General features: G+C 42.4%; 1 protein-coding gene across 3 annotated transcripts in view; it reads left to right on the forward strand.

Moving 5' to 3' along the window:
* Window positions 1–96: 96 nt before the first annotated feature.
* Window positions 97–27,659, forward strand: part of LOC124150188 (DDB1- and CUL4-associated factor 8-like) — a 30,894-nt gene continuing 3,331 nt past the window's right edge. The window contains exons 1-15 of one of the 3 annotated variants that reach the window (XM_048386953.1): window positions 97–199; window positions 471–994; window positions 1,115–1,477; window positions 4,318–4,427; window positions 7,832–7,972; window positions 8,766–8,860; window positions 9,981–10,088; window positions 12,704–12,731; window positions 13,880–13,924; window positions 16,226–16,283; window positions 16,748–16,855; window positions 19,466–19,596; window positions 20,861–20,980; window positions 21,725–21,841; window positions 22,601–27,635. In XM_048386953.1, coding sequence (XP_048242910.1) covers window positions 598–994; window positions 1,115–1,477; window positions 4,318–4,427; window positions 7,832–7,972; window positions 8,766–8,860; window positions 9,981–10,088; window positions 12,704–12,731; window positions 13,880–13,924; window positions 16,226–16,283; window positions 16,748–16,855; window positions 19,466–19,596; window positions 20,861–20,980; window positions 21,725–21,841; window positions 22,601–22,708 — 1,929 coding nt within the window. In that variant the 5' untranslated portion in view covers window positions 97–199; window positions 471–597 and the 3' untranslated portion in view covers window positions 22,709–27,635. Of the gene's footprint in view, window positions 200–470; window positions 1,478–4,317; window positions 4,428–7,831; window positions 7,973–8,765; window positions 8,861–9,980; window positions 10,089–12,703; window positions 12,732–13,879; window positions 13,925–16,225; window positions 16,284–16,747; window positions 16,856–19,465; window positions 19,597–20,860; window positions 20,981–21,724; window positions 21,842–22,600; window positions 27,636–27,659 lie in introns of those variants that run through there. The other 2 variants (XR_007218849.1, XM_048386952.1) reach the window with 2 other exon arrangements.

Here is a 27,659-nt window from a genome sequence, read left to right on the forward strand (position 1 = left end):
GATAGAACTCCAAATCCAATAATACATGTATAACTGTGATAATTTTATCTCCTCTTGAGTGGATAAATTTGACCAATCACCTCTTGGTTTCCCATTCACTGCCCAAATGCGAGACGAAAACAAGGATTATCTCGACACAGCTGAGAAGCTTGGAAACATTTCCTGAGAACACTTTGCGCACTTCCTCGGAGATAAATTGGTGCGCATGTACCTCTCGCTCGTTAATAACAATACATTGCATGACAAAGTCCAGCCTTTCATTTCATATAATGTCATTGACAGTATAGCCAATAACGTTTTGTTTATTTTGACATTTTGATCCGAGTGACTTGTTATTGGATGTAAATTCATGTCCCAATATGGCCGCTTAATCACTCAAGACGCCCAGCCTATCTAGTCATATAATTCAGTCTTTGAACGACAAATTAGTGTATTTGAGATTAGTAGTATCTCGTTTTTCTACGTTTCAGAGCATGAGATCATCGGAGCGTCATGACAGTTGCAATATTTTGAAAACTCATTAAGGAAACAATACGGAGATCATCTCCAATCAATTTACCCAATCTGCGTGAGAAGTGTCTTGCAACATCGTGCAAGATGGCAGATGCATCAGATCAAGAGGTTTCAAGCACAAACAATAACACCGAAGGAAATGGACTTTGCAGTGGCTCAGGCAACAAGAACGATTTTGTTGAATTTGATGACAAGTCCAACCTCCCAACATCAACCACGAGCGATGACTTGTCAGAATCTAGTATGACGTCCAGGGAAAACTTCACTTTAGGAAGTCTCAAGAAAGATGACAGTGGTATTGACATGGAGAAGTCTCCAACTACAAGTGCAAAAGAGATGTCAGATGCGGAGTGCAGTGAATCACTGAATGACAGTGCTGCTTGTTCACAAAGTGAATCGGTCAGTGATGTCAAATGGGAAGATGTAAAAGCTAAATCAGAAGAAACATCAGATGTAGGGATCGATTCATCCGAAAGCACAGGTATGCGTGATTGTAATGACACCGATGATAGTGAAAATGTTGCTACCTCTAATATGACTGAGTCTCCCGTTACTAGTCCACATCATGATGTCAGTGATACATCCACAAATATTGTTGCAGATGACTCCGAAACAAACACGGGATCCCCTGGCACACGTAAGCGAAGGCATGAGCGTAGCAATTCATCCTCAAGTGACTCTGAGGACAGTGACAATGAAAATGCTGACACCGGCAAGAAGAAAGAATCTGAATCTGAAAGTGAGGATGAGATGGACGTTGATGACGATGGCATCAGACCACGTCATAAATGGAGAGCTGTGTCAGACTTGCGTGATCGAGAGTATGGTTACACCAATAGATCACCTCCATCCTTATTTCGTGAGAAGATTCAGGGTAGTCTTCAAATGGTACAAAGACTAAAGTTACAGTATAGGATGGAATATCATGAGGGATGCGTCAACGCTTTACACTTCAACAGAATCGGTAAATCTTTTTTCAGCAGTGATGGCTCTGCCATGTCCTGAGAACCTCCTTTTTGTAACACAAATTGCAAATTACACCATAGGATTTTACCCTAACTTGCAAAACTAGGGGTCCAACTCAAGGGACCCCCAATAATTACTTTAATTACCTAAAATGAATTATGAGGCAGAGCTCCAGATAACTTCTTGAACAATTGAGTTTTTACTCGAAGGTTTCTATTTTTATTGGGTTATTACATTTTTCATTGGGTAACCAATATTTTTTCACTCTTCTATTCATCACTCTATTGGTTTTTTGTATATAAACGGTTCTAAGTATAGGCTTGACTCAGAAAGTAAATTAGCTCGTAATTGTGTTTCAGAAATTAGCTCCGTTGTACGCATGCTTAAAAGCTTCAGTGGGTATTTATGCGAGCTGTTTTTAAACATTTGAGTTTTTCATTTAATGCATGTGTTTATGTACGCAAGTTAATTGAAAGTAATTAGGTTTTGAATATTTTTTGGGGGCGGAGGGATTGGGTTTTACGCAAATACGCAGCTTATCTGTAGCTCTGATGAGGGTCTTGTAAAGTAATGAAATGCTGTGGTGTACTTTACTTTAAAATTTGGTAATTACTTTAATCACAGGACCTTTGTCTCTTTTCAAGAATTTGGTGCAAGTAATATTATTGTGGTTCCCTCAGGACGCAACACATTCTTTATATTTCGTCCATTCTATGCATTTTGGACCCATGAAACCCCTGGAGATAAAACTTCTGCCCTTGACCCCTGCACTGATATTTATAAGAATCATAACCCCTGGCTAGATACAATGCAAGAAGTATAAGAAAAATATTTATGTAAAAAATAGTTAACATGCAGAACAAGCAAAAGTTACAAATATTTAAGGATTAGGGTTATGTTTAAAATTGGAAGGAGTGGTTATGGGTGGAAATCTGTCCATGATTTTGTCTCTTGTAAAAGAAACATTAAGTGTCATTGTGGAAATTAGGGATTGAGTATTTGAAATCAAGCACTTGCTTATTAAAACTGATCATTCAACCATTCAGCCTACTGAAGATGTAAATCATGTGCAACCGCACTTACAACTTCATCTGTAGCCTTGAAGGTATCCGTGTGACCGAATACATCAGCTGGCCAAGGCCATGACTTGGTTGATAGCGTGTCATTGTATCCCAATGGTGTGGATTGGTGTTCATACCATCAATCACTGGATCATCTTCATTAGGGAGTTAACTGACTATAAAAAGGAAACTGGACGACATGAGGACTTTTATAGTCCGTTGACTCCCTTTCCATGGAAGATGTCACTGGATTGTCTGGTCCAGATTGGATTACTTGTGGGCCACCATCATATACATGATATTTGACATGTTTGAAACATATATGTTATGTGCATGTATCAAATTTACATTTGCAAATTCTGAAGTCAAAAGTTGGTTGGTTTGTTGTTTAACGCGGCACTCGGCAATATTCCAGCTGTATGACGGCGGTCTGTAAATAATCGAGTCTGGACCAGACAATTTTAATGATTGATATCATGAGCACAGATCCATGCAATTGGGATCGATGACATGCATCAACCAAGTCAGCGAGTCTGACCACCTGATCCTGTTAGTCACCTTATACAACAAGCATAGTCGCCTTTTACGGCAAGCATGGGTTGCTGAAGACCTATTCTACCCCGGATCTTAACGGGTACTAAAGTGAAAAGTCATTGGGTTTATCTTTAATGCAAATTCATTATCTCCCTACCTAACCTGTCCGTCCGAAAACTTTGTATAATCTGTGCCATATCGAGGGGTGCAGTCAAAAGAAAAAAAATCTTTTTATTAATTTTCCATTTTTTTATGAATTTTTCAAACCCTAACCCTATCCTAGCTATTTAATTTGAAACTACTGACACACTAGGCGGGTGGGGGGTATTAGTGAGCCACGCTCACTTTTGCACTTGTTTCTTTAATGTCACTGGGCACCGCTTGTCCTGCTGGACACAAGCCTCTGACAACGGTGATTCAACCACTAGTAGTAGGGACTGATTTAGAATGAAGATCAGCTTGTCACTCAACATGCCCATGATAATCTTGTGTTGGTGTCTGCTGATAGCTTTACTATTAATAATACTTTGCTCATGCTATCAACCACTGATCAGTCCTGCAAAATAGTTCCTGGTAACCATGGTAACTATAATATGGCCATGGAATTAAGTTGATTCTGGTGTTAAACAAAACATTTAGCCTGTAAGCCTGTCTGTCATACAGACCCTGAAACAATCTAATACAGCCCATGCAAGTGTATAATACATGTATTAGGCAAGTCTAGATGACTGCAGGATCATATCTGCAAATAAGGAAAGTCTCTAGGCTCCTTTTAGTTATACTTTATACCTATAACTTAACCACTGTTTGTTTCTATAAGATAGTTCATTTCAGAGGCTAGATGTTAGTCTCTACAAGCATGCCAAGTTAGTTACGTGGCATGAATTCACATTTTACTTACGTTGCAAAAGATGACTTTTTCTATAATTTCTAGGCAAGTATATACCCCTTTGACACCACTGGTTTCTGTCAATAATCTATAACATACACAAGAAAATGCAGACTGATGTAAATTTCAGGTTTATCATTGGGAGCGCAAAAAGGGCCCCAAATTCTGCTCTTGTTTTGTTATAATTTGAAAATAATTGCTTCCTTACACAGTTTTAGGAAATTTTGTTCGCTTCTTATGTCTGAACTGCTAAGACTACCATGAAAGTAAGGTAAAGAGCGAGGGGCTTCCCAGGATAAGTGAAGGCGAGAGGCCTGACCATGCTCACTGTGCTGTTGTTGTTTCTGACTGAAGGCACACTGCTGGCGAGTGGGTCTGATGATCTCAACATAGTGCTGTGGAACTGGCTCAGGAATCGGCCGGCCCTTGTGTATGACAGTGGCCACAGGAGCAACGTCTTTCAGGTAACCACTGGCACAGCTACTGGGCTGTGTAGCCTCATGGTTAATATACAAACACTGACACAGCTTACTGGGTGTGTAGCCTTGTGGTTAATATACAAACACTGGCACAGTTACTGGGGTGTTTAGCCTCCTGGTTAACATACAAACACTGACACAGCTTACTGGGGTGTGTAGCCTCCTGGTTAACATACAAACACTGACACAGCTTACTGGGGTGTGTAGCCTCCTGGTTAACATACAAACACTGGCACAGCTTACTGGGGTGTGTAGCCTCATGGTTAACATACCAACACTGACACAGCTTACTGAGTGTGTAGCCTCCTGGTTAACATACAAACACTGACACAGCTACTGGGCTGTGTAGCCTCCTGGTTAACATACACACACTGACACAGCTTACTGAGTGTGTAGCCTCCTGGTTAACATACAGACACTGACACAGCTTACTGGGGTGTGTAGCCTCATGGTTAATCTACAAACCCTGACACAGCTTACTGGGGTGTGTAGCCTCCTTGTTAACCTACACACACTGGCACAGCTTACTGGGGTGTGTAGCCTCATGGTTAACCTACAAACACTGACACAGCTACTGGGGTGTGTAGCCTCCTTGTTAACATACAAACACTGGTACAGCTACTGGGGTGTGTAGCCTCCAGGTTAACATACAAACACTGGCACAGCTACTGGGGTGTGTAGCCTCCTGGTTAACATACAAACACTGGCACAGCTTACTGGGGTGTGTAGCCTCATGGTTAACATACAAACACTGGCACAGCTTACTGGTGTGTGTAACCCCATGGTTAACATACAAACACTGACACAGCTTACTGGGGTGTGTAGCCTCATGGTTAACATACAAACAGTGACACAGCTACTGGGGTGTGTAGCCTCCTGGTTAACAAACACTGACACAGCTTACTGGGATGTGTAGCCTCATGATTAACTTACAAACAGTGACACAGCTACTGGGGTGTGTAGCCTCATGGTTAACCTACAAACACGGACACAGCTTACTGGGGTGTGTAGCCTCATGGTTAACAAACACTGACACAGCTTACTGGGGTGTGTAGCCTTATGGTTAACATACAAACAGTGACACAGCTTACTGGGGTGTGTAGCTTCATGGCTAACATACAAACACTGGCACAGCTTACTGGGGTGTGTAGCCTCATGGTTAACATACAAACACTGACACAGCTTACTGGGGTCTGTAGCCTCCTGGTTAACATACCAACACTTGCACAGCTTACTAGGGTGTGTAGCCTCATGGTTAACATACCAACACTTGCACAGCTTACTGGGGTCTGTAGCCTCCTGGTTAACATACCAACACTTGCACAGCTTACTAGGGTGTGTAGCCTCATGGTTAACATACCAACACTTGCACAGCTTACTAGGGTGTGTAGCCTCATGGTTAACATACAAACACTGACACAGCTTACTGGGGTGTGTAGCCTCATGGTTAACATACAAACACTGGCACAGCTTACTGGGGCGTGTAGCCTCATGGTTAACATACCAACACTGGCACAGCTTACTGGGGCGTGTAGCCTCATGGTTAACATACAAACACTGACACAGCTTACTGGGGCGTGTAGCCTCATGGTTAACATACCAACACTTGCACAGCTTACTTGGGGGTGTAGCCTCATGGTTAACATACAAACACTGGCACAGCTACTGGGGTGTGTAGCCTCCTGGTTAACATACAAACACTGACACAGCTTACTGGGGTGTGTAGCCTCATGGTTAACATACAAACACTTGCACAGCTTACTGGGGTGTGTAGCCTCCTGGTTAACATACAAACACTGACGCAGCTTACTGGGGTGTGTAGCCTCCTGGTTAACATACAAACACTGGCACAGCTACCGGGGTGTGTGTGTAGCCTCCTGGTTAACATACAAACACTGACGCAGCTTACTGGGGCGTGTAGCCTCATGGTTAACATACCAACACTTGCACAGCTTACTGGGGTGTGTAGCCTCATGGTTAACATACAAACACTGACGCAGCTTACTGGGGTGTGTAGCCTCCTGGTTAACATACAAACACTGGCACAGCTACCGGGGTGTGTAGCCTCCTGGTTAACATACAAACACTGGCACAGCTTACTGGGGCGTGTAGTCTCATGGCTAACATACCAACACTTGCACAGCTTACTGGGGTGTGTAGCCTCATGGTTAACATACCAACACTTGCACAGCTTACTGGGGTGTGTAGCCTCCTGGTTAACATACAAACACTGACGCAGCTTACTGGGGTGTGTAGCCTCATGGCTAACATACAAACACTGGCACAGCTTACTGGGGCGTGTAGCCTCATGGTTAACATACAAACACTGGCACAGCTTACTGGGGCGTGTAGCCTCATGGTTAACATACCAACACCGGCACAGCTTACTGAGTGTGTAGCCTCATGGCTAACATACAAACACTGGCACAGCTTACTGGGGCGTGTAGCCTCATGGTTAACATACAAACACCGGCACAGCTTACTGGGGCGTGTAGCCTCATGGTTAACATACCAACACCGGCACAGCTTACTGGGGTGTGTAGCCTCATGGTTAACATACCAACACTGGCGCAGCTTACTGGGGTGTGTAGCCTCATGGTTAACATACAAACACTGGCACAGCTTACTGGGGTGTGTAGCCTCATGGTTAACATACCAACACTGGCGCAGCTTACTGGGGTGTGTAGCCTCATGGTTAACATACAAACACTGGCACAGCTTACTGGGGTGTGTAGCCTCATGGTTAACATACAAACACTGGCACAGCTTACTGGGGTGTGTAGCCTCATGGTTAACATACAAACACTGACACAGCTTACTGGGGTGTGTAGCCTCATGGTTAACATACAAACACTGGCACAGCTTACTAGGGTGTGTAGCCTCATGGTTAACATACAAACACTGACACAGCTTACTGGGGTGTGTAGCCTCATGGTTAACATACAAACACTGGCACAGCTTACTGGGGTGTGTAGCCTCATGGTTAACATACAAACACAGACATATTTTTGGGACCATTGAGCATGTTGAGTGGATATTGAATATTTATAGCCTTTACCAGAAATCAGGACAACCAGATATATATTTGTTTTAAAGAAAGTTTTTTGTTTGTTGTTTAATGCCGCACTCAGCAATGTTCCAGCTATATGAGAGCGGGCTGTAAATAATCAAGCCTGGACATCATGAGCTTTGATCTAGGCAATTGGGATGCAATGAGATGCATCAACTAAGTCTACGAGTCTGATGTAACAAGGGCTTATCTATCCAGGAGTAAAAAAAACAAAATTGTCCTGATCCTCATCAATACGATCTGTATATGAAAAGAGTTTATGTTTCTATCATACATCTGGAACGTTGTTGAAGACACAGGATTACATTGACTGTTGCAGGCAAAGTTCATGCCGTATAGTGGTGACTGTCATGTTGTCAGCTGTGCACGGGATGGGCAAGTGAGGCTGGCGGAGTTATCTCTCACTGGTGTGTGCAAGGGCACCAAGAAGCTGGCCCAACACAAGGGGGCAGCACACAAGGTGAAGGACATTCACAGTGACCTTGACCTTGACCTTGACCTTATGATGATTCCAGAGCACAATATATTGCCAGTACATTACTCTTAAAGTACAGGAGAAAATAAGTGAAGGTTTTAGGTGCTGCTAGATATGTTTGCCTTTGTAATCATAGACCTGCCTGCGTCATATGATGTTAGTGCATTTGTATAGGAACATCACTGGTGACTTTAATGTATGGTATTTTGTAGATATTATTTAGAGAATGATCAACTAATTTTGAGGAATTACGGATTATTTGTCCCCAGTGAATGGATGGTGTTACTCCTGAGCCTTTGACTTGAGACCGCCTATGTGGTAGAGCGTCTGCCCAGAGAGCGGAAGGTCGGGGGTTCAATTCCCGGCAGCGTCATACCAAAAGACATTAAAAGATGGCATTTCTTGTTACCCTGTCTGGCGCTCGGCATTAAGGGGCTAAAACAAGGACTGGTCAGCTCAGAGTCAGTATACTGTGTCTGAGTGGGGTATTCATGTTAAACTGTGGCATGGTATATCAGTGAGCTAGCACTATAAATCGGCATCAGTCTACAAGCAGCCACACACACACACGTGTGCATGCACATCACTATATAAGTGCAATAATCTTGGGTGGGACGTTAAACCCAATTTCACCTCACCTCACCTTTGACTTGAAAGTTTTTGGCACAGAGTCTATTATTTTTTGCCTTGCCTAAGAATACCCTACAAACAGAAAGAAGCTAATGTTGGTGAAATGCAAAACTTATCAACAGTTTTTTGTTACTGTGTGTTTGTGTAGCTGGCCCTGGAGTTCGACTCGCCTCACCTGTTTCTCAGCTGTGGGGAGGATGCGATGACGTACGAGATGGATCTCCGACAGGACAAGCCTAACAAGTAGGTTGGGGCTCCGACTTTCCATCACACCTTCATTCCAGCTTTGTAGATAACCAGTACAAGGCCTGGCACCCGATGTAATGGTCCAGTGCCGTATGTAATTTGTGACCCACCAGAAGAGGGACCTTATGGGTGCTAGAGTACAATTGTGCTGTGACGTCATAAAGACGCCAGCAGACTGTTTAAAAAAATTGTATTTTTCTCTTGGTACTTCATAATGTCATAAAAATGGGACTGCAGAAAATGAGTCCAAATGTTTGATGCCATGGGTCTGTGTATTATATGGAAGCTCATCAATTGTATTTTTTTGGTCCCAAGATACTGAAATTTCAAAATATAACAGGAAGTCAAAATGTGATTTTTCACCCACAAGGTCCCTTGTCTCATGGCTGGTCGGGGGGCACGGGTGGCCCACACGTCGCTTGGGCACGCCAGAAATCTATCATTGTGGGTTCGAATCCCGGTTCACCCCGATTATGTTTCTAGGTTTGTCAGCACCATACCCGTGCTCTTGGGTTTCACCGAAGTGGTCAACGTCTGAGACCTGCATCACTTCGGGCTTTCCTCCCATATTAAGCTGACACGCCGCGATATAACTGGAATACTGTTTAAAGCGGCGTTAAACCCAACTTCCTCACTCACTCACTCATGGTCGGTCACATTTGGTGTTTGTATATGATGCTATGTGCCTGTGATGATAATGTTGAGTGCTGCCTTACGCAACAAACAAAGACAGACAAATCTGATTAACCTTCTGTTTCACAATTAGTTATCATGAAACTAGTATAGCACAATATGGCTGTTTTTATGGTGTATCTAAACTGACTGTAAGTGCATTTTCTGTCTTAATCCTCATTAACCCATGGAGATTCCTGGTTAGAATTGGTCCTAGCAACATGACTTGAATTGGGTGATCAGACATTGTGACTTGATCGTGAGTGTGTCAACATACCCTGATGACATGGACCTTTGCTTGTAATTGCTGCTTTGTCTGGTCCAGATGTGTTTATTTACAGCCGCCATCATGGTGGTGGAATGTTGCTGAGTGTGGCTTTAAATGACAAATAAAACAAAGATATTTTTAAGTCCGCTGCATAAATGAGGTGTTCTTGTTTCACAGACTGATAACAACCAAAGAAAATGACCGGAAGGTAGCTCTGTACTCCATCCACTCCAACCCACGCAACTCTTTCGAGTTCTGTGTGGGAGGTCGGGATCACTACATCAGGTCAGTCTCTCATATAGTTATCTGTATTCTTTCTTACAAATTTTGGGGCGGTCGGGTAGCCTAGTGGTTAAAGCATCCGCTCGTCACGCCGAAGACCCGGGTTCGATTCCCGACATGGGTACAATGTGTGAAGCCCATTTCTGGTGTCCCCCGCCGTGATATTGCTGGAATATTGCTAAAAGTGGCGTAAAACCATACTCACTCACTCACTCACTCACTCACTCACTCACTCACTCACTCACTCACTCACTCACTCACACACACACACACACACACACACACACACACACACACACACACACACACACACACACACACACACACACACACACACACACACACACACACACACACACACACACACACACACACACACACACACACACACACACACACACACACACACACACACACACACACACACACACACACACACACACACACACACACACACACACACACAGACACACACACACACACACAGACACACACACACACACACACACACACACACACACACACACACACACACACACACACACACACACACACACACACACACACACACACACACACACTCTTTAATCCTGGGGATACAAATTACCCTGAAACATTCATTAGCCTGAATATACTCCTTCAAAAATCTCAGAACATAGGCGAAATGTAAAATACCTCTTGTCTGTATATTAGTCCTGTAGTCCTGATAACCCTTCAAAGTGGCAAATTTCTCCTTGTCCTTGTGATACCTTGGCAGTTTGACAAGGACTAAGGGACTAGAACCTATTTCTGTCACTGTCAGCCTTTGCTCTTCCACCACAGTCTGTCCTGTTTACAGCCGGTGCCTGCCATTAGACATCAGGGCCCACTTGCACAAAGCGATCTTAGCGCTACAACTATTGTAAGCCTATGTTAAAGTATGGGAGTTACGATCACCTTAGCGCTAAGATCGCTTTGTGCAAGTGGGCCCTGGAGCCACTCGACTATCGTAAGCCTATGTTAAAGTATGTGAGTTACGATCATCTTAGCGCTAAGATCGCTTTGTGCAAGTTGGCCCAGGTCAGTTTAGACCAGATTGTCGATTTTTCAAGAGAAAACAATGAGCTTGTGATGCAAGCTTAGTTCCTCTGATACTGGCTAGCCACCAGATTTGTTTGTTCCGAGTTGTATCATCCTACATGTACCTTGTGTCAAGCTCAGCCGTGGGGGAGGAAATCGGGAATGTCCGTTAACCAAACGTTACTGACCTGACAGTTTTATTTAAAAACATGATTTTTCTTGAGAGGGACATTTTCTGTTAATAGTGATGAAAGAATGAAATTCTGCTGGTCCACTGGATACCTTGACATGTGACAAGGAGACAGCACACTAGTGCCAAGTTGCTTCAGTGTGAAAGTTGTTACTTAAAAACCTGTGAAGATCTGTGGTAGAATAGGTCTTCAGCAACCCATGCTTGCAGTAAAAGGTGACTATGCTTGTCGTAGGAGGCGACTAACAGAATCGGGTGGTCAGGCTCACTGACTTGGTTGATGCATGTCATTGATCCCAATTGTGTGGATCGATGCTCATGTTGTCAATCACTTGAGTGTCTGGTCCAGCATTGCCGTCATATAGCTGGAATATTGCTGAGTGCGATGTTCAGCACAAACAAACAAACAAACTTAAAACAAGAGAGTGTCTGATCTCTTTATGTCCTATATGTTTTCATGTACAGGTTGCTATGAGTTACGTGTGATACTTACAGGTGTGAGGGATTTTCAGCTCATCCTCCCCACTAGTGACACATATAACATGTATACCATGTGACCCGTGAAGATTCCGGGGTAGACTAGGTCTTCAGCAACCCATGCTTGCCGTAAAAGGCGACTATGCAGCGTTAGAAATGGCACTAGTCCTGTAGTCCTTACCAAAACTGCCCAATGATAAAGGTATCCTAAGGACTAGTAGAAATTGGCCAATTTTAAGGGTTTTGCTATATGTTATCATTATAAGGACTAGTGGACAAAAACTGTTAGTTTCTAACCCTGCTATGCTTGTCGTAAAAGGCGACTAACGGGATCGGGTGGTCAGGCTCGCTGACTTGGTTGATGCATGTCATCGATCCCAATTGTGCGGATTGATGCTCATGAGATTAATCACTAAAATTGTCTGGTCCAGACTCGATTATTTACAGACTGCCGTCATATAGCTGGAATATTGCTGAGCGCGGCGTAAAACAACAAACCAACCAACCAACCAACCAAGACATGTTTTCTGTGCAATATGTTCGTGTGACAATATGAGGTCTGCTTTGCAACTGCCAGTGTGGCAACTCATCCTATGAGCAGCATCAATCAGTTAACATCATATCAAACACTGTGACGCCATTTTGTCCCTACAGTCTGACTGACTGACTGATAAGGGTAAGTAATCAATGTGTTTTGCAAGTCACTTAATCTATAAGCTAATAATCATCTCCAGTTTTTTTAAGGCCATGGATGTATTTTTCCATGTATTTACATTTTCTAGGTAATTTATGTTGCATTTCTCCGGATTTGATTTGATTGTACATTTTGTTGCAGGAGGCGTGTAATGTTTTGAAAGCTTGTACTAATGTTATGTATGGGCTTCCTTTCCAGAGTCTATGACAAGAGAAGGATTGCAGAGGTGAGGGTTGTGTAGAGTCCTTGTACAATAACACTGTCAGGAAGAGGGGGCATGGGTGGCCCAGTCGTCCAAGGCGCCACGATTTGCTGTGCAGAGTTGCGTCCCTTGGGCACTCCAGAAACCTATGATTGGGGCTTGAATCCCGGTTCTCTAATTATGTTTCTAGTTTTGTCAGCACCATACCCATGCTCGTGGGTTTCACCGAAGTGGTCAACGTATAAGACCTGCATCACTTCGGGCTTTCCTCCCACTTTAAGCTGACATGCCGTGATATAACTGGAATACTGTTAAAAGCAGTGTTAAACTAAACTCACTCACTCACTGTCAGGAAGTAACTGACATATTATATACTTGAAGTTTAGTGTCAATTTTACGGCTCATTTAAAACATCTGGTTCTTTGGAGTAGTTGATTTCCATGTCCTACAGTATTTCCTACTCTGGCCTGGTCAGACATGTATATGTGGGTTTCTGATAGCAGAATACTATTGTTGCTAAACATCGACCGGGCTCGGTATCAGGAACTTGATTAAACTTGCACCAGGTGCATGTTGACATGAAAATCTAGCTGCACCAAACAAAATCAGGTTGCACTAGGTTGATACGTCGGCCTGTCTGCTGCCATTGTCACATAAGATAATAGGAACATGTGAACATTATACCCACTGTTTGAAATTACACATTACACAGGGATTAGTGATGTAGTATGGGACCTGTGAAGATTCCGGGGTAGAATAGGTCTTCAGCAAACCATGCTTGCCGTAAAAGGTGACTATGCTTGTCGTAAAAGGCGACTAACGGGATCGGGTGGTCAGGCCCGCTGACTTGGTTGATGCATGTCATCGATCCCAGTTGCGTGGATCGATGCTCATGATATTTACAGACCACCGTTATATAGCTGGAATATTGCTGAGTGCGGAGTTAAACAACAAACCAACAAGATGTAGTATGGTATGGGTTAACTGTAGAGGTACTGAGTGTGCTTAAAGGTCTATTTGGTGTGGACCAAACGTGCACGTGCATGCACATCGCTATATAAGTGCAAAAATCTTGAACGCCATGTAAAACCCCATTTCATCACCTCACTTGTATCTGCCCAGTAGGGTTCTGTCTGTCAGCAATGTAGACTAATCACTCTCTTTGTTTGCAGGATGTCAATGGCGGAGTGCTGAAGAAATTTTGCCCTCATCATCTGGTATGTTTTTTATTTATCTCCACGCATCTGTAGCTGCTGTGACCGCCTCCGTGGTCTTGTGGTAGAGCGTCCGCCCGGTGAGCGGAAGGTCCGGCGTTCGATCCCCGGCCGCGTCATACCAAAAGACGTTAAAAGATGGTACTTGTTGTTACCCTGTCTGGCGCTCGGCATTAAGGGGCTAAAACAAGGACTGGTCGGCTCGGAGTCAGTATACTGTGTCTGAGTGGGGTATTCATGTTAAACTGCGGCATGGTATCTCAGTGAGCTAGCACTATAAATCGGCATCAGTCCGGACTAGTACAAGCAGCCACACAAACACACACATGTACATGCACGTCGCTATATAAGTGCAATAATCTTGGACGCGACGTTAAACCCAATTTCACCTCACCTCACCTCACTGTAGCTGCTGTACTTGACTGAGACTTGCTATGGTCATAGCACTAGACAAGCTGTGAATAACTGGATCCTGATCGATGTTTAATATTGGCACACAAAAATTAGCATCCCTATGAAATGGGTCTGCTTTGAGAATATATTTTGCCGGTGATTTTTCATAGATCTACGACACACATAGATTATTAGAGACGATTCTTCCATGAACATTTCCAAATGGCCATGAGGAAGTCTTCTGGCACAAGTCATGGAAAGTTTGCAGGTCAAGGATTGTGGTGACACTTTCTCAAAATATATTAATGTATTTATCATTAGACTTTGTGTTACCTTCTCGAGGATGGGGACCTGCTTTAAAAAGAAATTGATCAAGATTAATCAAACATCAAGATCAGATGGTTATATCACAGTCAGTTTCTGAGGCATGGATACCTCTGCAGACACAAGGTTTTACACTCTACGTCTTTCTGAACAAATCCTACCACATCAAATTTGAAAGGTCAGGGTCACCTTTTAGGTATTTGTCAGAAGAGGCTTCATTGCTCTTCTCTTGAATACTGTGCGAAGACTATTGACATTAACAGATATCCTGCAATAGACTTATTTCATGTGTAATTGTGGAATTTGTTTGGCACACACCATGAGGTTAAAGGTAAAGGTCAGAGAGAAAAATGTCTCTTAAAAGATTAAGGTCACACTTTGCATTTGTCATTAAACTTGGTATGTACCTTCTAAAGGATGGGGCTCTGCTCTGGAAAACTGTTGAAGATTTGTCAAAAGTCAAGGTCACCATCTTTTCAAAACATGTTGATTTTGAGTGTCTGAGTTACCTCTACATGCATCTTTACAAATACTACAGAATGAAATATTGGCTTGTCTGTCCAATGTCAAGGTCATCTGCGAGGTTGTTTTGAATCATGGTTGTATCATTCTCTGGCAGTTACTGTGTTGTGACAAGTCATGATTTACTGAAATATTGTTCCAGGCGGTGTTAGATCCAACCCACTCACTCACTCTCCTACACCTGTCATTTTTGGCTTTCCTCCCACTCACAAGGCCTGAGATGACCGAAATACTGTTCATGGCTGTATCATGATGAACTTCGCTAAAACCAACTGATCCGAAGAAATACTTCTATAGACATGATAAATGAAGCATTGAGGTATTCAGCGGTAGAAACTAACAGCTTCAGTCCACTAGTCCTTATAATGATAACATATTTCAAAGCCCTGAAACAATGGCAAATTTCTACTTGTCCCTATGATACCTATTGGGCAGCTTGGCAAGGACTATAGGACTAGTGCCAATGTCTAACGCTGGGTATTGTTTCAGTTGGACAGTGATGTGAAGGCCAATGTCTAACGCTGGGTATTGTTTCAGTTGGACAGTGATGTGAAGGCCTATGTCTAAAGCTGGGTATTGTTTCAGTTGGACAGTGATGTGAAGGCCAATGTCTAACGCTGGGTATTGTTTCAGTTGGACAGTGATGTGAAGGCCTATGTCTAACGCTGGGTATTGTTTCAGTTGGACAGTGATGTGAAGGCCTATGTCTAACGCTGGGTATTGTTTCAGTTGGACAGTGATGTGAAGGCCTATGTCTAACGCTGGGTATTGTTTCAGTTGGACAGTGATGTGAAGGCCTATGTCTAACGCTGGGTATTGTTTCAGTTGGACAGTGATGTGAAGGCCTATGTCTAACGCTGGGTATTGTTTCAGTTGGACAGTGATGTGAAGGCCTATGTCTAACGCTGGGTATTGTTTCAGTTGGACAGTGATGTGAAGGCCTATGTCTAACGCTGGGTATTGTTTCAGTTGGACAGTGATGTGAAGGCCTATGTCTAACGCTGGGTATTGTTTCAGTTGGACAGTGATGTGAAGGCCTATGTCTAACGCTGGGTATTGTTTCAGTTGGACAGTGATGTGAAGGCCAACGTGACCTGTGCCTGCTACAACTACAATGGAACAGGTGAGAGGCTTGTGTCTTGATCATTCTCTGGGAGCAAATAGATCAGGGGGTCAGGGTCAGGGTCAGGGTCAGGGTCAGTGACTTAGTTGATAAAAGTCTCCTCTCATCCTGAAATGTTGCTCACAATATCTCTCTGGATTGTCTGGTCCGGGCTTGATTATTTACACTCCCTGCCATACAGCTGGGAATATTGCTCAGTGCTGCGTTAAACAACAAACAAATAAAACTTGTTGTATATGCAGTATGTGTATTGTATCGTGGCTTCTGTATCGCGATACGTATTGTATCATGTTATATCTGTATCGAGACCTCCCCTGTTATCATTGATGGTGCTTCAATATCTCAGTGGCATTTTTCGGAAGACTGTCTTAGTTCGGTGGCAAAGCAGGTTTCCTTGACAGGTTTGAAAGAATAATGAACTGGATAAAGTGATATTGAGCATCCTTCTCTCTGTGTGGTTGTAGAGGTGCTGGGGACATACAATGATGAGGACATCTACCTGTTCAACAACTTCCACTCCGACGGGGCAGAGTTCACACAGAGGTACCGCGGTCATCGCAATAACGCTACAGGTACGTCCCCTGTTCATTTCATGTTTGTAGTGATCACTTTCTCATTATTTGTTTAATGTTTGCTTGTCTGTCACCTGTAGATCGAAAACTTATCATGAAAGACAACTATCTTTTCAAGGTAGCACTACTACCATATGGTAACATGTTCTTAGGCAGCAGATACAAATATGTTTACAGTAACTGTGAATGTGACAATGTAATGGATGGCATCTACAGGTATCATTTTTTTAGTAACAGTTCATTCATTGTAGCTGAAGCCTACTTTATATATTTGCATGAGTTTATGATCACATTGTTGGTGGCATGGCAATAGAAAGTTGTATTTATGTACATCTGTGTGTTCAACCTAATATTTGGGTGTGAATATTTGTCTCAATTAGGGCTGGGAAGGGGGCAGACGGGTAGCCTAGAAGTTAAAGCGTTTGCTCGTCACGCCGAAGACCCTGGTTCGATTCCTGGACATGGGTACAATGTGTGAAGCCCATTTCTAGTGTCCCCCGCCGTGACATTGCTGGAATATTGCTAAAAGCGGCGTAAAACCATACTCACTCACTCACTAGGGCTGGAAGGAGTCCATATTTACTACCCAGGGACAAACCCACCTATTACCTGACCCTACCCGGATACCCACTGTAGGTCTCAACAGATAGGTACAAAATGTCCGATTGGGAATGGTTTGACTGTAGCCCTGGATAAAATGTATTTAGAGACGTATAAAACGATCTGGTCATGCATGCATTGAAGTTGACTGAAGTTTTATCTTTATTCAAACATATAAACGTCTGGGTGCATTGTCAGAAAGAAATGCCAACATTAGTGACTTGTGGTGTAACGATATAGTTCAAGATCATTTTTGTCATTAAACAATATATCACATGACCAACCACGGGTCCAGGTAGTTCTGTGGGTACCCGGGTCCTTCTCAGTACCCACCTGACCCGAGTACCCGAGTGACCCATCCCGGCCCTAGTCTCAGTAATAGCAAGTTGTGTAGACTAGTGCTCCAGCAAGGGTTCTAAGGACTGTGTTACATTTAATTCATCATCTTCAGTTTGTATTATTAACTTCCACAAATAAATGACCAAGTTAGATATCTGGCAGTAGCTGGTTGTTCTGGTGACGCTTCGTTTAGTGTGTGTAATATACGTTGTAGCAGTATCACGAGAGGTATAATAATACATTATGTGTCTCCAATAGAAGCATGATAAGATTGTAGGACCTAATGACCTCAGGCTGCACTTTCACACAGGTTTGGCACTGTAAAATCTTTCTCATATCGGGACAGCGTTCACTGTTTTCACACTTGATGATGGCAGATGAACTGAGATAATTTGTACCTAACACAGAATTTCCCAGTTGACTGATTCCCAAAGAAAGGGTACGTGAGACCCGTTTTAGAGCTTCCATTTTGGGAAACTCCTCTGTGGGATATACTTTGCGCTATGCTGTGTCATTTTAAGGAATAATTTCAAAACAGTTGTATATTTATGATAGTAGTAAACTTAGTCTGAGACAACACTTCGATGACCCTCACAACCTAACCCTGTCCGATGTCGTAGAGTTTTAGATGAGAGGAAATTGAGGTAAGTTCCTCACAGCGATAGCCCGTTCATGTAGCTCTCTATACTGTCGCTGCCACCAGTCAAAACTCCCTACTGTGAAAGGTGGCCACAACCATGCTTGGAGTTTAACTTGCAGCCGACTGACCGTTATGTTTACAAACAAGTGATGATTGCTGTGACGCTGAATATTCTTACCCCTTCTAAATTATTTTCTTTGTTTGTCAGTTTGAATTTCTGTTTCGAAACAACTATCATGTAATTGGTAAAGTAAGACTGTAAGGAAAATTTGGTTGATTTTCTGTTCGTCTGGATCTCGATCCAATCTGATCAAACAAACAAAAAGTTAAATTCATCTGGGAAATATGGTCAGTCGTAAACTTGTTCAAAATTCACTATGATTGCATTCCCAAAGACATAAACAAAAGTATAAACATTACTACATTTGGGATTAGAGGGCAAATTCCAAGATTCTTGTCATGGCCGCGCCCACACTGGTGGCAGCGATGTTACCGAGAGTGTAACGAAAGTGTCACGTGCTGGGAAGGAGCTTGGAAAATGAGGGCTAAAAGGGAGGTAACTCTAGTCTGGCATGGTGGAGAGGTACCTCGTTTGGTTCTGTGTTAGAGAATCAAAGAAAGAAGAAAGAAAGTTGCACTCTGTTGTATGAGGATAAGTAGGCTAATATCATCACTGAACAAGTTTGTTGAACTTTCTGTCCCCACTTGAATGCAGAGTGATGGTGTTTGGCTGCAATGTTGGGCATGTGTTTCAGTGAAGGGAGTGAACTTCTATGGGCCTAAGAGTGATGGTGTTTGGCTGCAATGTTGGGCATGTGTTTCAGTGAAGGGAGTGAACTTCTATGGGCCTAAGAGTGATGGTGTTTGGCTGCAATGTTGGGCATGTGTTTCAGTGAAGGGAGTGAACTTCTATGGGCCTAAGAGTGATGGTGTTTGGCTGCAATGTTGGGCATGTGTTTCAGTGAAGGGAGTGAACTTCTATGGGCCTAAGAGTGATGGTGTTTGGCTGCAATGTTGGGCATGTGTTTCAGTGAAGGGAGTGAACTTCTATGGGCCTAAGAGTGAGTACATCGTGAGCGGCAGTGACTGCGGCCATGTGTTTCTGTGGGACAAGGAGACGGCCAAGATCGTCAACTTCATGGAAGGCGATGAAGGAGGTGTGGTGAGTTCAATCAAATACTCATTATGATGGATTTATTACACTAAGAGTTTTGATTCTCAGGATTGTCTAGTACAGACACGTTTATGAACAGGCTGGTGTCATATAGCTGGTGTCATATAGCTGGTGTCACATAGCTGGTGTCACATAGCTGGTGTCATAGCTGGTGTCACGTGTCACATAGCTGGTGTCACATAGCTGGTGTCACGTGTCATATAGCTGGTGTCACGTGTCACATAGCTGGTGTCACATAGCTGGTGTCACGTGTCACATAGCTGGTGTCACGTGTCACATAGCTGGTGTCACCAAGCTGGTATATTGCTGAGTGTGACATAAAACAAGAAGCCAACAAAACCAAGACTTTGATTCACCTAAAGACAAGGTATTAGTATAGGTTTCAACTAGGGCTCTTACGATTCACTCTCGTATTCGGTGAATCGAACCGTAACCATTCATGAATTGAATTTGTTATTCATGGCCACTAGAATCGAATATTTATGAATATGCTATCATGTATATTTACATACCCTGTACCTAAAAATATCCATAACAACACTCTAATAATATTTAATCTGATAGTATTGCTGTCACTGGTCATTGTCGCATTTGAGCAGATACTAGTACCTGGATAAGTGCAGTATATAGATGCATAATTTATTAATAATTAACAAACCATGTCAAATAAATTATGACGTTATTGTTTCACTGAATATAATAAATACTACATCAACTGCTGACTTGTTATTGTAATTGTGAAATACTATTCGTATTTGTTACCCTATATTTGTGATATGAATCGTATTCGCCTCATAGTGTATTCGTTGCAGCCCCAGTTTCAACTTCTGTTTTTATGCAATTTTTCAGTAAAGGTGCTTGTACCTTTATCAAGCAAGTGATCAACAACTGGGTAGGACTTGGTTTCCCATCATCAAACCCTGTTCACTGATACTAAAGCTTTGAAATCCCACTGAGAGTTATCAGTTTTCACCCAGTGTGGATCCCGGGTTAAAGTCAATCCCAGCTGCCTTTGCTGGTCGTAAGAGGCAACCAAATGAATTTCTGGCCAGGCTGACTTGGTTGATTGGGTGTCATCATAGCCCAATGACGTGGATCGTTGTTCGCAATATCAATCACTGGATTGTCTGGTCCAGACACGTTTATTACAGGCTGCCGTCATACAGCTGGAATATTCCTGAGTGCAGAGTTAAACAACAAACAAACAAACAAACAAACAAATGTCTCTGACCATCTTTGTTTTTGTTATCAGATCAACGTGCTGGAGCCCCATCCCTTCGCACCGATCCTGGCTACGAGTGGGTTAGACCATGATGTCAAGATCTGGGCACCCACAGCGGAGGAACCAACCCGACTGAAGGGACTGAGGAAGGTAAATATACACAGCGGCCAAATGTCATGAATTGTTCGTATTTGTTGTCAATTTGCTTACTTCATTTGAATAATATGCCAATCTATGAAAGAAAATCACATGGACTAAACCTTCACAGACACTAGTATTCAAAAAGGGGGCCATTATTTGGCCTTACACCTAGTTACGGACATGTCTTGCATGTGTCCAGTCAAAGCACTCCTCTCGTATAATCGGAAGTTGCTGCAGTTGAAACAGAAACTAAGCAATGAAATGATGAACTGAGTTTCGGAATCAGATGTCTGTATTGTACTGTAGACGATACATGTCATTGTGCTTTGGTGTCCCGACCAGATGCCACTTTGTTGAGTTCCTCTCCCTGTGCCTCACAGTGGAGATTCGGGGTAGGATAGATCCCCGGCAGTCTGCGCTGGATCGAGTGCTCAGATTCAGTGATTGTCACCGTCCCCAGACCGTATTGATTGTTTATCAATCACTAAATTATTTGATCCAGACATATCTCCACGTTACACCAGATTTCCCCAACTGTACAATTAGAGGTGTAGGGTGATCTACATGTTTCAAGAGGTGCTCATGATATCAATCACTGGATCAGGGACTCAAAGCCTTTATTTGTGGGGGTCTCAGCTTAAATAAATCCCTGTCTGGGTTGTCCTGTCCAGACTTTATTACCTACAGGCTATCGTTATGTAGCTGGAATACTGCTGGGTGCTGTGTTAAACAACAAGCAACATACATTTGCAGGCAGTGAAGCGGAACTGTAAAGAGAGAGATGAGGAGAGAACGCAAGAGCCGGAGATGATCGATGGGCAGATGCTGTGGTTTATCATGCACCACTTCCGGCGCTCAGCCAGGAGGAGGGTAGGTTTCGTATTTCGGCAATCTCTGTTCTAGGACATGGCAGAAGAGGTCCCCCAGTACTGCATGCTTTTCAGAGCTGATTAGATGAGGATTTGTCAAACTCAGTGATCTTGCTGATTGTGTGTGATTGTGTCCGGACATCGGAATGTTGATCATGATGACGTCATAGGATAGGGATAGGTGACGTCACATTGAATAGTGACGTCATCTGGTTTGTTCTATGACATTTCCATATTTGTAAAAGTAGGTCAGTGACATTCGTGTTGATTGCAGTAAATGTTTCAAAACCGATAGAGTTGTTTCTTTTTATTTGATAACAAATTCCATCCATTTTAGCTATAATAATGGTAACGCTATTTTTCAGGGCATTGTCATTTGCAGAAGCCTTCGGTCTTTTCAACTGCTCTCCTTCGTCGAGCAGTTAATAGAAGACCTCGGGCTTCTGCAAATGATAATGCCCTGAAAAATAGCGTTACCATTATAATATGCAGTGCCTGTGCCTGGTGTTTTCTCCCTTATTTTGTTTAAAGCCATAAGAAAAAAATTAAGTGGTGAAAGAAGTGTCCTTATGCAACACTTACAGATGAAATATTTATCCTGCCCAGTTGTTCCCGACTTCCTGATTGACTCCGGCAATACTGCTTTAGGAGAGGTTAGACAAGCCCTGCTAAATCAAACCATTTCATGCAGACTGAAACAAATAATTTCATTATTTGGGTCAGCAGTTGCTAAGTGAAACTATTGTCTTCCTTTTATCAGTTGCGTCAAGAAGGGGAAGAGGTGTCGAGTTCCAGCGAAAACAGCGACTCTGATTCTGATGAGGAAGAGGCTGAGGACCCTGAAAGACTACAATGTACCCCGTCCTAGTCATGTGATGGTCATGTGACACGCATGTTGTCAAATGCATAAGATGTTCTAGCCACGTCACATGACATGGATTATGTGACAGTCACATGGCATCAGATGGTCATGTGACTTGAAATCCTAGCTGTGTTGCAGTTACTTGTTGCATGTGTGACCACTGCCAGTTTGCATTACAAATAAGACATTGTTGGGATGATCATGACACCACAAGGCATTTAATGCTATCAGTGCATCACCATTATAACACATGGCAGTACAGCATTGAAGAAACGCCCTCACTTTAAGGCAGGTGGAGGAACTTGAAAATAGCAAGTTTCAGGAATCTGCAGAATTCGGAAAACATTTTGGAAGAATCAGTTATGAAATTTATTAAGATCCGAGAACGTTACCTTCAAATTATAGCTTTGTTTACGATGAGATAATGTCACCATATTGAATTAACTAAACAGTCTTTTTCTGTGAATATTGTAAAAACAGTTGAGTTCAGAAGATCAGTTTAGCCTATGTATATGTGAGGTATAGTGGTGTGAATATCTCTGCTCACAACCCTGCTAGCTTGTGTGTAGTGTGTTTCAAGGAAGTAAGCAGTTGATACGTATCACCGGTACTGAACTTACAAGGAGGGAAGAGCTGCTTTCACTTCAAGAACGCCCCCATGGTTGCTGTTTCGTGTTCTCTGAAGATACCTGGTTTTGGATCTGTGCTAAATGTGATAATCATGCAGAAATATGTGGTGAAAATGACCTGAAAGAAGCTTCTTGTAAGTCTGAGCTATGGCTAAAATTCTCCCAGAAAGTAACTCTTCTTCAACTTGGAAAATTGACTTTTCTTTGGTCTGTTTTAGGAACACATTTATGACTTGTCTGAACATTATCACCAGATGTGGCAGGCAGAATATTAGGATCAGATGGACTTAGGTTTGATCTGCCTCACCAGAGAGATGGTTCTACAGGGATGGAAATTAACTCAATGGATTAGTGGGAGTTTTTCACTGTAAAGGTTACTAATATGATAAAATATGAAGACTTTGAAATTATAATCTTTTATTTGCCATAAGCACATTCTGTTGTTAAGGTTCAGTGACAATGTATAGGTTGGTAAATTCGAAAATTGTGTACATTATTCATTACAAGAAAGACTTGAACGATTGTGCCAAATGTTTATCGCAGCAATTTGAGAGGGTAAACCGATAGGGTGATAGATAATTTACAGCTTATGTCAAAAAAAGTTACAGGGCTAGTAGACATAATTTTTTAGCCCAAAGTAATTTCGACTGGCCTTGGGCCTACGGTCAAGCATTAATTTCCATCCCTTGTTTCTACAGTCAATATGCTGATTTGTACACAGAACAAGAACAGAGCATCGTGATGCAGGAAACATGGGAACATTCTTGACGAACTTCTCCTTGACGCAGTTCATGCCATAGCAACCTAGAGATTCATTCATTATTCTTATGAGTATTTGCACTGCTGTGTAAAGTTTAAAAAGACAAATTTACTAGAAATAGATTATTTTTCAAATTTTCAATTGAAAATCATCATCAAAGAGAGCATTCTCATATCGTGATCCCAGCTTCGATATATTATGCTAGGTGATAGTTTGACAGCAACTGTAACTCATAGCTTTAATGAAACATAGATGGGTGACTTACTGTACGACATGTAAAATCTGTACATATTGTATGCTTGTATGCTAATATTGTGTGACGTTATTGAGTTTGAAGATGTATGATCCTGTGTTCCTGTATAATCTCTACAGTTTGCCATATCAGCTAGATCTAACATTTTATATTTTGTTTCTGGTGTCCAGTGTTCCTGCATTTAGATACTCCTATGCTGGATTGAGTAATGGCAGTTGAGGACAAGCTAGGTGTGATTTTGTTATTTTTGCATGCCGTGTTGGCGACATGTTGATAATGTTTGTAAGTGCAAGGCTTCGAGTTCACTTTGTAGAATTGCTCCTAGATAATGAAGTGTATTCCAGAATCTTTTTGGGTGCTGTGATAAAGTTCTGCCCTGAAAGTGTTCCTTGTGTTGAAAAAGTAGAATATGGATCCCAAATGGGTCATGCTTTTTGCGACTAACGGGATTGGGTGGTCAGACTCACTGACTTGGTTGATGCATGTCATCGATCCCAATTGCGTAGATCGCAGCTCATGATGTCAATCACTGGATAGTCTGGTCCAGAATCGATTATTTACAGACCGCCGTCATATAGCTGGAATATTGCTGAGTGCGGCGTTAAACAACAAACAAACAAAAGAAACAAAAACATGTTTTTTTAAAGAGGTGAGGTAAAATGGGGTTTATGATCCAACCACGAGCCTTAGAGGCGACTATGATGGGGGTCAGGGGGTCACAATGGGTACTGAGTGGTGGTGGTATTTGGCTGGATGACCACAATCGTCGAGGTACAACTGCTTTAAGTAATGTTGACGCATGGGAGTCGGATCACTTAGATTGTGTGATACCAGACCCTTGAGTTCTGCTCTTGTTTTCGACAAATGATTTGCGATGCGGGCTCAATGACAGATTGCAGTGATACAGCTTTTCTATTGCTCACTGTGGCAGTGTCCCTACATTCACCAGCACACTCCCTCATTGTCTATCCCTGACCCACGCCCTTCAATCACAAGACCAAATGAATACATTACGACTCCCTACACAGTATTGTACATCTGACATAGATCATTTTTAATGGGGATCTGACTGATAGTTGTTGCGCTTTTTGGAATCCAGATGCCAGTAATGACTAACATAAATGATAGATACAGACAAGATATCAAGTTATTTAAGGACCACTACCTCCATTTCTCTCCTAAAAATGGGGGTAAATAAAACACTTGCGGGAGGAATGGGAGACCCAGTTGTCTAAGGAACAATAATTTGCTTTGCAGAGTTGCATCCTTGGTTGGTCAGCCCACTGCTTGTGGGTTTGATAAACAGAGGTGTTAACACCAACAGTTCCAAGTGGTGTTGAAGCCAACTCACTTACTCCTGATTACCAAGAGAGTTTCAGTATCTTGTTCCTCAGTGATAATCTCTTGTCACGTCTCACCCCCTCTGTGGTCTACTGGTAGAGCGTCTGCCCGGAGAGCGGAAGGTTGGGTGGTCGATCCCTGGTCACGTCATGCCAAGAGAGGTTAAAAAATGGTACTTGTTGTCACCTTGCCTGGCGCTTGGCATAAGGGGCTAAAACAAAGACTGGTGTCTCGGGTTCAGTATACTGTGTCTGAGTGGGGTAGTCATGTTAAACTGCAACATGGTATCTCAGTGGGCGAGCACTATTAAATTGACATTAGCCTGGACTAGTACAAGCAGCACACACACACTCACACACGCCATATGCTATATATAAGTGCAATAATATTGAGCGTGACGTTAAACCCCATTTCACCTCACCTTGTCACATCTTGACCATGCACATGGTATTGTCCTGACATCCAGCTGGAACTATTGTGTTACATAGTGCTGATAATTAGCTTGATTTTTGGGCAAATCATGTTGCTCCATTTTCTAACAAATTTTGTAGGATTATGTAAATAATTAATCCAACTCAGTGTACATAATGTAACAGTTATTTAATGTATTAGTTTCAAACAATTACCTGATCTATGTGTGTTTGAAGATGTGGGTGATTTTCAGCCAGAATGTGATGACATGTTGATAGAATACTGACTACATTTGTTGGGGCAATAAAACCTGAAACAATCAGATAAAACCATCCTTACACCGTGTTTCTTTTAATAAATGTTTCAGATTTCTTTTTCCTGAACCACAGGCCTTGTGGTTTGAAGAAAACTTCTTCTTTTTTTTAAAAGTATATTTTTATGTGATATCAAAGAATGTCTTGTTAGGATGAAACAAAAAGGTTTACACCCCCTGTTCACCAAATAAGAATTGTTTCGTTTTTTCCTCATTAATAAACGTCTGGTTTGGGGGATCAGTTAACCAAGTTTTGAAAAGAATAAATCAGTAGTTTAGCCTGATAAGCCTTAGAACTTTTCAACCATGTTATAACACACATGACTGCTGACATGAGGTTTTGACGTAAGAACAGACCATATGCCTTCGTGCTTGCAAGGAAGGTCACTGTGGGATGTGGTTGTGTCCACACACAAAGGTTGATGTGGCTGTGGTTGCACGTAACAGTCAGTCGCTGTGGTTGCACATACCTTGACACAGTTGAGCAAGAAGGTCGATGTGGCTGTGGTTGCACGTAACGCACTACCTTGACACAGTTGAGCAGAAAGGTCGATGTGGCTGTGGTTGCCCACAGCACAGTCAGTCGCTGTGGTTGCACATACCTAGACACAGTTGAGCAAGAAGGTGGCTCTGGTAGCACGTAACACAGTCAGTCGCTGTGGTTGCAGACACCTTAACTTGGAATGTGGCTGAACAAAGGTGGCAGATAGTCAAAGAAGGTTATCTGTTTGTAGGTTGGTATCCAGCTGAGTCATCACAGTTTGTTGTGGATTCACAGACATAAACATCAAATATGTCACATGTGAAGTGAAAACTGCTGTTATATCATTGAAAATACATAACAGCGTAAAGCCCAAGATGAGTCGCCCACTCATGGCAAGGAATGAATGTCGGCACCTTGTCAAGATTTCTCTTAGGTTATCTGTGATATTTCTTAGGTCTGATTACAGCACAGACATTTGCACACTCAATTAAACCCAATTCTGACTGAAAATAACTGGATGTGTGTTTCACCTGATGTGTAATATTTTCCTAGTATATAATATACTACTCACCATTTGCTAAGAACCACACCTTTAAATTTCTAATTTGGTTCTTATCAAATGTTGAGTAATATAGAAAGTGCTTATATTTGTTGCAATTGTTCATAGCATATAACTGAGGTACTTTATTCCTGATGTTTAATAATTCCATGAGTCAAGAAATACAGTGGTTCTTTTCCACAATGGACTTGTTTGTTGTGTTTGATG

The sequence above is a fragment of the Haliotis rufescens genome, unplaced genomic scaffold (genome assembly GCF_023055435.1).
Source record: "Haliotis rufescens isolate VD_foot unplaced genomic scaffold, xgHalRufe1.0.p SCAF_63, whole genome shotgun sequence".
Classification (NCBI taxonomy): domain Eukaryota; kingdom Metazoa; phylum Mollusca; class Gastropoda; order Lepetellida; family Haliotidae; genus Haliotis; species Haliotis rufescens.